At 55.1% G+C, this 13997-nt stretch overlaps 1 protein-coding gene across 1 annotated transcript in view; it reads right to left on the reverse strand.

Annotated features, from left to right (window-relative positions):
• The window catches only part of CDH23 (cadherin related 23), a 403130-nt gene that overhangs the window by 20469 nt on the left and 368664 nt on the right, over positions 1 to 13997 (reverse strand). The window contains exons 39-47 of the mRNA XM_007454689.1: positions 13696 to 13815; positions 12859 to 13039; positions 7476 to 7609; positions 6700 to 6909; positions 6037 to 6144; positions 4526 to 4628; positions 3088 to 3213; positions 2150 to 2353; positions 184 to 642 (exon numbers count right to left, since the gene is read on the reverse strand). Coding sequence (XP_007454751.1) covers positions 184 to 642; positions 2150 to 2353; positions 3088 to 3213; positions 4526 to 4628; positions 6037 to 6144; positions 6700 to 6909; positions 7476 to 7609; positions 12859 to 13039; positions 13696 to 13815 — 1645 coding nt within the window. The remainder of the gene's footprint in view (positions 1 to 183; positions 643 to 2149; positions 2354 to 3087; positions 3214 to 4525; positions 4629 to 6036; positions 6145 to 6699; positions 6910 to 7475; positions 7610 to 12858; positions 13040 to 13695; positions 13816 to 13997) is intronic.

Raw genomic sequence — 13997 nt, forward strand, 5'->3', positions numbered from 1 at the left:
ATGGCAGAGAGAGGGAAGGATGTGCTGTCAGTAGTGGGGAAACGAGAGGAGGAAGGAGCAGCTGAGGGAAAGGGAGGAACAGAGCAAGAGAACAGAGAGAAGGAGGGAAAGGGAGAAAGCAGAGAGCCAGGAGACTGGGGCAGGGAGTCAGGAGGAAGGCTGGAGGGGAGCAGGCCCTTGTACCTGTGTTGATATTCACGGCAAAGGCGTCCTCCTGGTCGGGCACCAGGCGGTCAGTGTCATCCTTGGCCACGATGCTGATGATGTGGTACTCCAGCTTAGGGTTGAGGTCACGGTCGATGGCGGTGACGTTGGCAATGACCGTGCCTGGCTCAGCTGACTCCAGCACGCTCACCGTCTGGATGGGGTTGAGGAACTCAGGGCGGGAGTCATTGATGTCATCGATAAGGATAGTGATGATGGCTGTGCCCGAGAGAGGGATGGTGCCCCGGTCGGTGGCCACCACTGTCAGCCTATAGGATTCCTGCTCCTCCCTGTCGATGGTGACATTGCCGACACGTATGACACCAGTGACTGGGTGGATGATGAAGCGGTCCTGAGCCCCAGCTTCTATTCGGTAGATGAGCTCCGCATTGAGGCCACTGTCCTCATCTGTGGCTGTGACCTGAAGGACTGAGAATCCTGTGGGGGTGGGAATGGGGAGCAGCTGAGCACAGTGGCTTCTTCTAAAAACACCACACCGAGATACTTTTCTTGGTGGTTCACGAGGGCCTCTTCCCACCATAGCCTTGCCAGCATCTATCTTTGTTTTTATTGTTATATATAAAGCCTACTTTATTTTTAAATTTATTTATTTTTAATTGAAGTCTAGTTGATTTACAATGTTGTGTCAATTTCAGGTGTACAGCAGAGCGAGTCAGATATATATTTCGAGATACATATACGTATATAAATTCTTTTTCGGATTCTTTTACATCATAGGTTATTACAGGATATTGAATATAGGTCCTTGTTGTTTGTCTGTTTTACATAGTGGTGTGCATCTGTTAATCCCAAACTCCTAATTTATCCCTCCCCACCCCCGCTTTCCCCTTTGGTAACCATAAATTTGATTTCAACGTCTGTGAGTCTATTTTGATTTTGTAAATAAGCGTCTATCTTTTACATGTTTGCAATTTTCTAGGAAAATGGTATCCTATTTTATTTTGCAGCCTTTGATTATTTGTGAGACCGAACAGTTTTTAATAATTTAATAATTAGCTGCATCTCCTCTTCTGCAAAGTGTTGGCCTTTGTCTTTTGCCCATTTTTGTCAATTTATATAAATTGTGTAATTATGATAACTTGTGACAAATACCTTTTTTTTTCAGTTTGTTGTTTGCCTTTCGATACTGGTTATAATTAAATGATGTAAAGAAGTTTAAGATTCATATGCACCAAAATTTAGTATTTTTCCTTTTTGACGTTCTTCTGTTTCTTATATGCTTAGAACCCTCTTATCCCGAAATCAGATATTCACCAGAAGTGTCTTCTTTTATTTTTTAATGTTTTATACTCTTTTACAGTTCCTTTAGGATGTCTTTGGGCTTCTTTTTGGTGTCTGATATGGGGTGAGAATCTAGACTAAATAATAATAAGAGATGTTTTGCACACGAAATAGTTTTCACTATTGGTTTCACTGTTTCCTTTGTCGCATATTACATTCCTTATAATTTACCGGTACCTGTTGCTGGGCTACTTTGCCCCAGAGTCTTGTGTTCATATCACGTGGTTTTAAATGCTGTAGCTTGGTAATATGTTATAAATATCTGGTAAGACAAATCTGGCTTTATTATACTTATTTTTCAAAATGTCCTTTTTCTTGCAGATGACCATTAGGATCAAATTTATCTCCCAAGTCGTGTTTGATTTTTGACGGGAATCATATTAATCCTATTTTGATTTTAAAACAGTTTTTCCATCCAGGAACACGGACGGAACATACCTTAATAATCTCATTTTGCAGACAAGACGCTGTGGGTCCGAGAAGGGAGGTGAGGGGCACTTGGGTCTCCTGACTCCCTCTCCGCCCACCCTGCTGCCCACCCTTCTCCCCGCTGGACGTGACTTCTGCCTCCAATCCCCACGGACCACCAGCCAGCTCCTGCCTGGGGGCTGGGGGCTGGGGCCTGGGGCCTGCCCCTGCGTACCTGGTGGGCAGTTCTCCAGCAGGTGGACGGTGAGGGCGGCAGGGCTAAAGGTGGGCCAGTTGTCATTGTCATCCAGGATGGTGACGAGCAGGTCGGCTGTGCCGTTGAGCAGCCCAATGTCCTCAGCCAGCAGCAGTAGCTCCAGGACGGCGGGTGAGAAGGCCTCCCGGTCAATGGTGACACCTGACCTCACTGTCACCACGCCTGGCACCCAGCGCCACCAGCCGGGGAGATACAAAGGAAAAGAGATGCAGTGGGAGACCGGGTGAGAACCAACAGTTGGGGGACAGAGAAAGATAAGGCTTGACGGGGACCGATGTGAAAGAGGAGCAGAGGAGGCAACCCGATGACTTTCTTCCCCAAAGGCTCAACAACCATTGTTTAGGGAGGTCCCGTAGGTGCCAGTGTTCCGTGGCTGTCCCTTCCCCAGGTGCCCTCTGCAATTCTCCCGAGTCCTGCCTGGGATGAATGACCCAGGCTGGAGGATTGACCAGCTCTGTTGAGAGAGGTGCTAGTATATCCCTCCTTGTCACCTGTCACTCAATCGGCCAGGACCAGACTGATGTAACACAGTCTCTGGGGAGCTTTGGGTCTGGTTTGAGGACAGACCGTTGGCTTCCTCTGGCAGACTAGGAGCCCCATCCTCCGGGCTGGGGAAGGGGAGATGGGGGAGTGGGTTTGGGGATGCTCTCTGCCGAGCCTGAGAGCTTATGCACCAGCAGGTCCCTTCTGTTGACCCCAAGTGTCTTCCTGGTTCCTCCTACCCGGCCCCTGGGTGGCCTAATCCAGCTGTAAGATGGGGACTGTGAAGAATGGGGTCCCTATGGAGAGCCTGGATCCAGCACTGAGAAAGGAGACCCTAGATCTAGCAGTGGGGTCACCCTAGCAGGAGGACCCGGAGCCGGGGAGGGAGAGCTGGGGTGGCGCAGAGGCCTCACCGGTGCTGTTGTCAATATCAAAGAGCCCGCTCTGGGCACCCAGCAGCTGGTAGGTCACCACGGCGTAGACATCCAGGTCTGCATCCAGGGCCAGGATGGGCCCATTGAGCACCGTCAGCGGGGTCCCTGGGCCGGGGGAGAGGGGTCACTGCAGGGCCGACCTGGCCCCCCGCCCGCCTCTCCCCCCTCCCCACCCAGTCCCGGTGAGCCATGGCTGACGATGGATGAGAGGGAGGGAGGGAAGTGAAGTGGACGGGGTGGGAGACCCTGGGCCGGGCTGCGGCAGCCTTGGCAGACTGACGCAGATGCCTGGGGAGCGGCCTCAAAGCCCTGCTGGGGAGAAAACACAACAGTGGTGAGCAAGCCCCTCCGGCCCGCCCGGAGCACGCCTGCCTTCCCAGCAGCCTTTGAGGCTGGCCACTCCGAGGGAGGGTCTGGGGGCTCCCTGATGTCCCCTCCCTATGTGGGGGCCCTGTCTAGGTATGCACCCCCAGCCCAGTCTGTCCACGTATGTGTGTCCACAATGCTCTAACAGCTGTCCGACTATACATGGCTAGGAACCCATGTGTGTGTGCAGGACTCCGTGTTCACACGGACACGAACACTCACACTATAGCACTTGCAGGCCTGGGAGTCCCCGGGTTGTGCACTTGTCTGCCTCTGCACGTGGGCATCTTTGCACACGGAGTGCACTGTGCAGGCACCCATGTGCCTGTGTGTGTCTGTGCACATGTGTAAGCCCACACATATGCCTTACATGGACGTGCATTGGCACACATGTGAGCATATACACAGGCAGTTTTAAGATTCAAATTCCTTCAGGGGAGACACCCAGCCAGAGACAAGGAGTATCTCAGCTCATCCCTTTCCAACTTAGAATCCAAGCTACGGGGGAGGCTGGAGGAGGAGTGAGGGGACTCCCCTGGGGAGACAGTGAAGAGGAGATTCTGTCCCTTTGAAGGAAGGTGAGGCTGGTCAGTGCATGCGTGTGGGGAAAGGGCCACACTGACCTATGAGGGGCCCCGGCCTGTGGTTACAGATGCCCCCTGAGCTTTCAGAAGCCTCTAGGGTGCCCTATGCTCCTGGAGTGGAGGGAGCAGGGAGGAGTAGGCTTATTCCCCTCCTGGGTAGTCCTTACACCTTAACTCCCCTCGAGGAGGGGCAGTGGGGTTGTTCTCAGACAGCCTTGGAGACCAATGATCACATCCCACCTGACCTGTGGCCTCTTTGGGGGCCCCTAAGAGGCCTGGCAGCCCTGGCCCACCAGCCCTTCGGAGCTGTGCCTCTTTCTCCCCTCCACACCCTTCTGCACTTGCCAGGTCTGTGTTCAGCCAGGCCTCAGCTGGGCCTCCACCAGGCACAAGGGAGGTCCTCAGGCATCTGGGGCCCAGAGGGTGCCTGGCAGCAGCAGGAGTCCCCAGGTGGACCCAGCACCTACCAGCAGGAGAATTCTCCATCACCTCCGCCAGGTAGGTGCTCTCAGTAAAGAGGGGGTGGTTGTCGTTCTCATCCGCAAGAAAGATCAGCAGAAAGTCAAAATCCTGTGGGAGGCACGACGGCGGGGGGGGACAGGTTGTGGGCCACGTTCTAGCAAAGCGCTCCAGTGGGAGGAGGGCTTGGAAGGAGCGCGGGGGTCAAGGCAGAGAGGTAGATGATAGAAAAGCCCCCGCCACGGGTCCGGAGACCTGTGGTTCAAGCCTCTGCTCTGCTAGTAGCGCACAGGGTGGTCTTGGGCAAATCTCTCCCTCTATCTGAGCCCCAGTTTTCCAATCTGACAAATGGGGATCTTAAGTCCCTCGAAGAGATGTTGTGAAGTTCACAGGGGAAGGGAGGTGAATGGTACTCCATCATGCCCCATCTCATGGTAAGGAAGGACTGTAGCCAGGAAGATGAGTCTTAGTTTCCAGAGCCTCCTTCAGGGCTGGCCTGGTGCCCTGGTCAGAGTTCATCCAAACTTCCACTCAGTGCTGCACTTCATCCCTTTCAAAAACCACAGTTATCCTACCCCTTAGAACCTCCCAGTGCCCCGGATGCTTCTCCACTGCAGAGGAGGGGGACCCAAGGCCCACAGAGGGGGTGACTATTCACAGACGCATGGTAAGTTAGCAGCAGAGTGGCAACCAGCCTCCAAGCTTCCGGATTCCCACCACCCAATGCTGCTGCTTTCCAGGATGACCCAGGCCCTCCTAAAGGACAGGCAGAGGAGGGGGAGTGACAGAGGGAGAGAAGAGAAGGAGGGAGGACGTGAGAGAACGAAGGAAGGCGAGGAGCACAGGATGAGAGACGCCAGCGGCCTGCACCTCCAGCCCGAAGTCTCCTCGGCCTGTACAGATGCAGAAGCTGAGGCCCAGAAAGGGCTGAGCCATACAACTAGTCAGAAGCAGAGCTGAGATGAGCCAGACCTAGGCTCATCTCATGGGCTGGGAAGAGGGCTGATTCCTACCCCCAAAACGGACTGTTTGCTTTGCAATACCCACTTCCTCTTAGTAAAGAGAGCCAACCTTTTTTTGGCTTTTGAGGGAGAAGCCACCTGGAAAACGCAACCCTTTCATAACCCCAGAGTACCTGCTTGCGTACATGTGTGCCCCCGCTGCCACCCCTGACACCGCTGTCGTGTGTGCCCAAGTATCGGTGGTTTGGGGAGAAGAGATGATAGCTGGTATTTACTGAGTGTTTGCCATATGCCAGGCACTGTGCCGAGGACTTGACAGACACTGGCTCCTTCAAGTCCTCTCCACGATCCTGGGGTAGGTATGTCTCCATTTGGCAGAAGAGAAAGTGGAGGCTGAGAGACAATGACTTGCCAAAGCCACACACCCACTGACAGGCAGAAGTGGGATTTGAACCCAGCACTTGCTTACTCCAAAACCTGTGCATCTAACCCCCGGGCCATGCCCCCTGGGTACATCCAGCACCGGCCCTGCTCCCCACTATGCCCTCCAGTCTTACCCTCCTGGCTATGCGTGGATTCTCTGGGTTGTCCTTCACGGAAATGGTCAGCTTGTATTCCGGGATCCGCTCGCGGTCCAGGGGCCGGTTCACAGTGACGATCCCTGTCTGGGATGTAGAGGCCGGTGAGCTGAGCAATGACCTGTCCCCTACTTTGCACTCTGGCCCACGGAGGCCCAACTGCTCCGCCTGTAGGAATGGCCGTGAATGATCTCCCTAAATCACCAAAGATATGGTCTAGAAGGACCAAAATGGATCAGCAGGGCCTTGCCAGAGCAAGAGTGACCCACCAATGCCCAGGTCTTGCTGCCTGAAAGGGACGGTCCCTCTGAGGACCCCGCGGTGACAGCAGCTGGTAACACTCCAAGAGGTCAAGCGAGGACTTCTTGGTGCATCTTGGTACAAACCAAGTGGTACCGAAGCTCTGGTCCCATCCCTGCACACGACAAGCCTTGGGGTGACAGGGACCCCAGAAGTGGCTCACCTAGGAATCCAAGATTCCATGCTTCCCACAGAGACCCCACATCCCAGTGGAGGGTAGAGACTTGAGGAGGAAATGGAACCAACAGAAGCCCAGACAGCAGAGTAGAAAAGCCCCTAGGGCAGGGTCCTGTTTTTCAGGAAAAATCCTGGGGGTTTCCCTGGGGTCAGACCCAGCCCTACCGTGGCGTTGATGGAGAAAGCCCGCTCTCGGTTGCCTGCAGTGATGTTGAAGGTGAGGAGGGCGTTGCACCCGCTGTCAGCGTCGCTGGCCAGGATACGGGTGACGAAGCTGGAGACGGGGATGTTCTCACTGATGGTGATGTTCATGGGTAGGATTAGCAGCACGGGGTCGTTGTCGTTGATGTCCAGCACCCGGATCCCCACCAGCATCTGGGGCACGTCAGGGAAGAGGAGGAAGTGAAGGCGAAGGACCAGGAGAAAAGGGGGCGCGGGGGAGATGGAGGAGAGGGGGCAGGCAGAGAACGGGGTGGTGCACATGGCGGCCGAGGAAGAGGCAAGGAGGCAGGTGGAGCGGGCCAGCAAAGCGGTGGTAACGGAGGAAGGAAAGGTGCAGCTCGTCGTGGGGAAGAAAGAGGAAGCCCAAGAAAATGACAACAAAAAAGGCCAGAGGATGAAAACGAGGATAAGAGGGAAGGAGGAAAAATAGAGGCAGAGGCGGGCTGGAAACGGCAGAGTGACAGGTGCAGAGGCCTGGCTGACAGCACAGCCTCCCCAGGGAGCTCTGTGTGGCCGTGGCTGCCAGGCGCCAGGTCCAGCCTCCACGGGTGAGCCTCACGAGGCACTTGCAGGTCTGGTAGGGGCCCTGAGGGCCTGGACTGGCTCCAGAGCAGCCTGAGGCTGCTATGGGCATGAAGGTGGCAGCGTTTATAGGAGTCTCTATGGAGAGTTCAGGGGGCAGGGAGGTGAAGCCAGTGGAATGGGGCCCCCAGACTCACCGTGGAGCTGAGCGGGGGGACCCCCCTGTCTCGAGCACAGATGGTCAGGTTGTAGAAGGCAATGGTCTCCCGGTCCAGCTCCACATCCTTCCGGACCCGCAGCACCCCTTCCACGGGAGAGATCAGAAACTCCCCTGGCGTCACCCAGGAGAAGCCAGGGTTAGCTGAGAATGACCAAGAGTGGTGGAGAGCCCAGGCCTTTCCCTGCTTCCTCTAATGAGCCTTACTCACCAGGGTCAGGGGCAGCTGGGGCGTGGGCCCTCCAGCACCCCCCGCTTCAGACCCTCGTGGGACCTGCCAAGGCCTGGGAAGTGCAGGAGGCAGGAGAACAGATAACTCCTAGGGGTACAGGCGGGCAGGGGCCCACTCATGCCCCGATAGGCCTGAGATGCCAGGCCAGGGACGCACCTTGGGTAGGACGGTTATGTTGAAAAAGTGAGGGCTCCCTTTCTACACAAGCACTCTCTTTGTCACCACTATTGATCTGCAATCAATTAATGAAGGTGTCGGAAGCTTTGTCAGGTGCGATCCTTTCCAGATACCACATCTTGTAAAACAGGATATTGGGGAAGGGCAAAGCTAACCCCAAAGGGACTCCTTGCTAGTGGTGAGGCACCGGGGCTGGACGGAGAGGGAGGGATTGGGGACAGAGAAGCCCCCAACTGCCTTCCCTTCAGCCCTGGTATGGAGCCACATGGAGCGCAGCCAGGGTTCTCCCAGGCCTATGGCCATCCCTTGGCCCCTCGTTGGCCCCGATTTCCTTTCTTTGAGGTTGCTGAGGACCCTCAGCTGGCCCTTTAGCTTCAATCCTTGTCTTGGCCTGGCTGAGGGGCCAGATGTCTGAGGATGTCTAGAGCGAGAACCTCAGATCCTCAGGCTCTGAACTGGAAGAGACCTCAGAGGCCATCCCGTGTCCTTCGGAAAACGAAACGGGAGAGAAGGGTGATGACTTGTTAGAGCCCCCATAGCAAGCAAACAGTAGAACCCAGACTCGAACCTAGGGCTCTGCATCTCAGCTCACTACATCCATGGGACTTACCACTCAGAGCTGACCAGGGTGGGAGGGGTGGGAACAGGTAGGGGTGGAGGCGAAGAGCCGAGGGGCAGGATGACAGGGGAGCGAGTGGGGTCCCAGTGGGACAGGAGTGCTCAGGGGGCTGAGGACAGTGAGGGAGGATGAACGAGGGAGGAGGGGAGAGTGTGAGGAAGAGGGGGTCACCTCTCTGCGCTCCCCCCAGGAACTGGGAACAGTGAGAAAGCTACTTCCTTCACTTTCCCTTTTGGCATCTGGGGGAAAAGGCTTGGAGTGGGACAATGACTCGCTCAGAGACACACAGCACGCAAGGGTGCCGCAAGGACAGAGGCCTAAGCTCCCCAACAATTTTCTCTGCCTGTTTCTACCTACCTCACAACTCCCTGCCCCCAGCTCCTACGGCTCTGATTTACCAAAACAGCCCCTCCGCGGCCCACCTGCAGCTGGGATTTCCCACCAGCCCTTCCGCTCCCAGCAGTCCTATGGGCTACACCCTGCTTAGAGGGGCGGAAGCCACTTGAAGCAGGATTTCCTGAGGCTGATAATCCAAGGTCTCCAAAGAACAGGGGATTCCCTTTCTAGGGGTTTCCCAGCCCTGTCTCAGCCCCTGGCCACGTGCAAGCAGATGGCCAGCTGCCTTCTCTCCAAAGCGAACCACCCCGTTGATGGAAGGGAAGAGGTTCTGAAGGCAGCCTGCCTGAGCAGGCCTGAGGTGCTGGGGGGCTGGGCCCAGGCCAGACCCCCACAAGGTCAGCTCAGTGGGGGAGGTAGGCAGGTCAAAGGCCCCCAAACAGCAAAATGCCCTCCTCAGCAGCTTGCCCCTGGGCCTGAACCCCCCAACACTCCACTCCTTCTGGAGATAGAGGGTTAAAAGCAGAGGCTTCCCATCAGTCATATCCCGGTCTGCAATGCTGACTTCGCTCCTATGTGCCCTTGGGCATGTGATTAAATCTCACCTTGATGTTCTCATCTGAAAAATGGGCTAATAAAGAGGTACCACAGCAGGGTTGTGCTGGTACTGGACAAGGCCCAGTTCACCTCGTGTATGCTGGACCCACGGCAGCTCTTTGTATCATTAGGGGCATCCTGAAAGGGAGCCCAGGCAGCCCTGTGAAGGAGCTGGGGGCTTATGCGGAAGATGAGGATGTAAGAAAGGGGTCCAATGAGTGGACCTGACCAGAAAGGGCCGCTGGAGGTTCTGAGAAGGCCAGGATAGAGGGGGGAGAGGCACAAGCGACATGGCCTGTTTCCCAACCGTTCTTTTTTTTTTTTTTGGCTGCGTTGGGTCTTCACTGCTGTGCGCGGGCTTTCTCTAGTTGTGTTGAGCGGGGGCTACTCTTCGTTGCGGTGCGCGGGCTTCTCATTGCAGTGGCCTCTGCTGTTGTGCAGCACGGGCTCTAGGCGTGCAGGCTTCAGTAGTTGTGGCACGTGAGCTCTAGAGCACAGGCTCAGTAGTTGTGGCGCACGGGCTTAGTTGCTCTGCGGCGTGTGGGGTCTTCCCGGACCGGGGCTCAAACCCGTGTCCCCTGCATTGGCAGGCGGATTCCTAACCACTGCGCCACCAGGGAAGTCCTCCCAACGGCTCTTTGACCATGTGCCTCCTCGCAGCTTAGTGGGGCTTATGAGAGCCCAGGCAGCCCTGATGTCTTCCCACCAGCAGGAGCCCCCTCCAGGTTCAGGCTGCAGTGGTGGGAAGGTGACCTTGAAGCTGGGTGGCTTGGAGTACATCCGTTCACCCGTGGTGTTGCTAAACTGGCTTTCCAGGAAAACAGCCCTGTTTTATAGTGTTTGTCAGTTTTTCAAATTACCAACGTGCTGTCAGGGAACCCGGAGGTGAGGAGAGAGGTGGGGAGTGGATGTCACGACCTGTGCGAGCCGCTCCAGCACAGCACTAGGTCACCCACCTCACCCTGCTTATCTCCTCTGGAGTGGGGGCAGTGCTTGGTGATCCCCAAGTTATTTGGGGCTGTGAATGTCTACTCTTCCTTTGCAGGGGGAAGGAGCCCCAGGCCGGGTCAGCCTGGGGAAACTCCTGGCCCCTCTCACTGCCCCAGGGGCCTGCCTCTCTGCCTACCCCTATGAGGCCGCAAGTCCCTAGGCTGGCCCCGATCCTGTGTGCACTCAACCTGGCAGGTTCTGCTCAGGACAGCAAAGGCCCGTGGCAGGGAGCAGTCTGCAGTCTGCTGGGCATGAGTGTGAGCCCTGCACCCTGGAGGCGGGTGCAGAGAGGGTCCCTTCCTGGGTGGGGCTCAGCTGCCCACCCAGCACCCACCTGTCAAGCAGACTTTGGCATCCTCCCGAACAGGAGCAGGGCTCCCATGAAATGATACAACCGCTGTGTGTGTGTGTGACAAGAGCACGGGAGAAAGGCCCATGCTCTCCGGGTTGCAGAGCAGGAAGGCACAGTGCTTGGCCAGGGAAAGGACTTTTGGGACATGAAAGGGTGACATGTCAGAACAGAGTGGCCCACCGCAAGCTCTGGACAGCAGGGGCTCCAAGTCTGGCCCTACAGAAGTGGGTTTGTGTTTGTAGCCTCTTAATTGAAAATTCATCCCAGGTTCTATAACCTCTCCTCTGCCTGCTGTGTCAGCGCGCTCCTCTCATCTCATGCCTTTAAATACCTCTGGGGTGACTACTCCCAAATACCTCTCTCCACTGCAGACCTCTCTCCTGAACTCCTGGCTTGTATATCCAAGGCCCATCTTGGTTGACATCTCAAACCTAACCTCACCCTCCTCCCCACCGCCCCCACCTTTCCTGCTCCGGCTGCAGTCTTCCCATCTGCTAACAGCACGGTTGCTCAGGCCAAAACCTTGGTGTCATCCTTGACCTTAGGTTACATCTCACATCCAATCAGTCAGCACGTCCTGTTGGCCGTCTATGAAATATACCAGAACTCTCACGATCTCCAGTGCCGCTTCCCTGGTCCCAGCTACACCATCTCTAGCCCCAGTGACTGCAAAAGGCTCCTACAAGGCATTCCCTAACCTCTATGGTCTGGTCTGAGCTCAGGAAATGGAGTGCTCCTGTTGAAATCTAAGTCAAAACACATCCCTCCTGTGCTCAAAGCCCTCCTACGGTTCCCATGTTACTCGGAGAAAAAGCCAAGTCCTCATAATGGCCTACAAGACCCAACATCTGTCTCTATTACCTCTCTGATCTCATCTCTTCTTACTCTTCCCCTTGCCTGGCTTCATGCCAGCCACTGGGCCGCTTTGCTCCTCTGTGAACAAGCCAGGCACACTCCAACCTCAGGGCCTTTGTACTTGCTGCTCCCTCTGTCTGTCATGCTCTTCCCTGGATGTCCACACGGCCCATTCCTCACCTCCTTCAGGTCTTTGCTCAACTGTCACCTCCTTGCACAGGTCTTCCTTGAGCACTCTTTCTAAAACTGCAGCCTTCACCCTGGCATTCCCCATCTCCTGGCTTTGTATTTCTCCGTAGCGCTTAGCACCTCCCAATAGACTAAGTCGTCTGCTTAACCAGTTATGTTCATGGCCTGTATCTTCCAACTGGAACATATGTTCTATAAGGGCAGGGATTTGTATCTGTTTTTTACCATTCTGTATCCTCAGCATCTGGAATGTGGTCAGCAAATATGCTCAATACATACTTATTGAGTGCTCAATTAAAAATCAGGATGTTTCACAAAGATTTGGATTTCCAGCATTTCTTTTAAAAATGGGAAGGGCTCTCCCGCCCCAACCCCGGGGCCTGCATTTCAACCTGACCACAATCGGCAAGAGCGGAGCTGTTGGCTGCTGCAGCCCCCACTACTCCCTATTCTCTTGCCCAGACCTTTTCTCCCATGTGTGCTCCCTGCATGGCCCCAGTAGGCCTTGAGTTTGGGATTCCTACTCTACAAAAGTGAGTAAAAACTCTCCTGAGAAATTGCTCTGGCCAGGCAAGCCCTGCTCTTCAACTGAGGAGGACAGTCGGGGTAGTTGTGAAGGCTATTAAGGGACAATGAGGTGTGCCGAGAAATCTGGGTGCCCCCTGCATGTGTGCATTTGGGGGGGTCCTGAAGGTCTGGGGCAAGGATGCTCGTCTTTCCTCTTGCCTGGAGCCTTTTCTCTGGGTATGACACAGGGGTGTTTTCTATCAGACTCTCAAAGGAGTCTGCGACCTTCCAAGGCTACCAGCCTCTGCTCCCAGATTTCAGAGTGTTCTCACCATATTCCTGGGAGAAGATTATTTTCGTCATCTTATGGGTGGGGAAACTGAGGCCCCATCGCACAATGGTGGGGCTAATTGCCTTGAGACCTCCTTTTTCATCCTGCTCCTGAGTGGGGTCGGGGAGAGGCCCGCTGGGTCATGCCACCCCCATCACCCAGCTCAGGCCCCACTCACCCAGAGGGTCTCCGTCCACGATGCTGTACTCCACCTGCCCATTGGGGCCCGAGTCCCGGTCATGGGCCAGGAAGGTCCACACTCTGGGTCCTGGTTGGCCCTCGGTGACATCAAATGGTCCCTCGTAGTCTCTGGGGAAGGTGGGCACATTGTCGTTGATGTCATTCACGTTCACAAGCACCTGAGATGATGGGCGAACTTAGTCAGGACTGCACCCCAGACAGCCCTGTTCATCTGTAAACTGGATCTGATAATCCTGCCTCATAGGATGATGGAAGAATCATACTGGTTAATGGATGTGGGAGGGCTTTTTAAGCTATTCATGTGGATAAGCTATTGTTATTGTCAAAGTCTCTCTATGGGTATCATAATATTATTAATAATAATGCTATGAACTTCTGTTTATTGCTGTACTATGGTCATCGTTTTTCTGGTTTCATTTGCTCCTCCCACACCCTGAAACAGTTTTTTATTATCCCCCCTTTACAGAGGAGGAAAGTGAAGCTCAGGGAGGTTAAGTGACTTGCCCAGAGTCACACAGTTAGGAAGCAGAAGATCAGGGACATGAACCCCTGTCGGTCTGACTGGAGTTTGCGCCCTTCCCATGAAGGGGAGGAAGGCAGGTGTCATCATCTATCTGATAGCGGCAGCCACACAGAGAGGTTCAGTGACCTCCTCAAAGTCACACTGCAAGTTCGGGTGAGTTGCTGAGACCAGGACAGGGCTTGTGGATTTAGGCGTTTCTCCTGGAGACCCCGCTTCCCCACAGGACCTTTCTGTGACCTGTCCTACCCCACCCCCAAGTTGGGGCTCTGTCCCATCTACCCACCCACCCACCGTGGTGGTAGAGGTGAGGCGATGGGACAAGATGGGACACTGGTCCGTGGCGGTGACGATCAGGGTGTAGCGGCCATGGCTGATCTCGTAGTCCAGCTCCTTGGCAGCATAGATGACACCCTGCAGGATAAGTAGAGGGAACGAGGGTGGATCAATAGGTGGTGGGTCTGGGGCACCCTCTGACCACCCCAGGAGGGAGGTAGGCCCTAACATCCTGGCTATGACAGGGAGCCCCTGTTGTCCTCTAAACCAGGCCCCACCCAACCTTTTCATCCTCCCGTACTGGCTGGCGCCCCCCCCCC

The sequence above is a fragment of the Lipotes vexillifer genome, unplaced genomic scaffold (genome assembly GCF_000442215.2).
Source record: "Lipotes vexillifer unplaced genomic scaffold, Lipotes_vexillifer_v1.1 scaffold205, whole genome shotgun sequence".
Classification (NCBI taxonomy): Eukaryota; Metazoa; Chordata; class Mammalia; order Artiodactyla; family Lipotidae; genus Lipotes; species Lipotes vexillifer.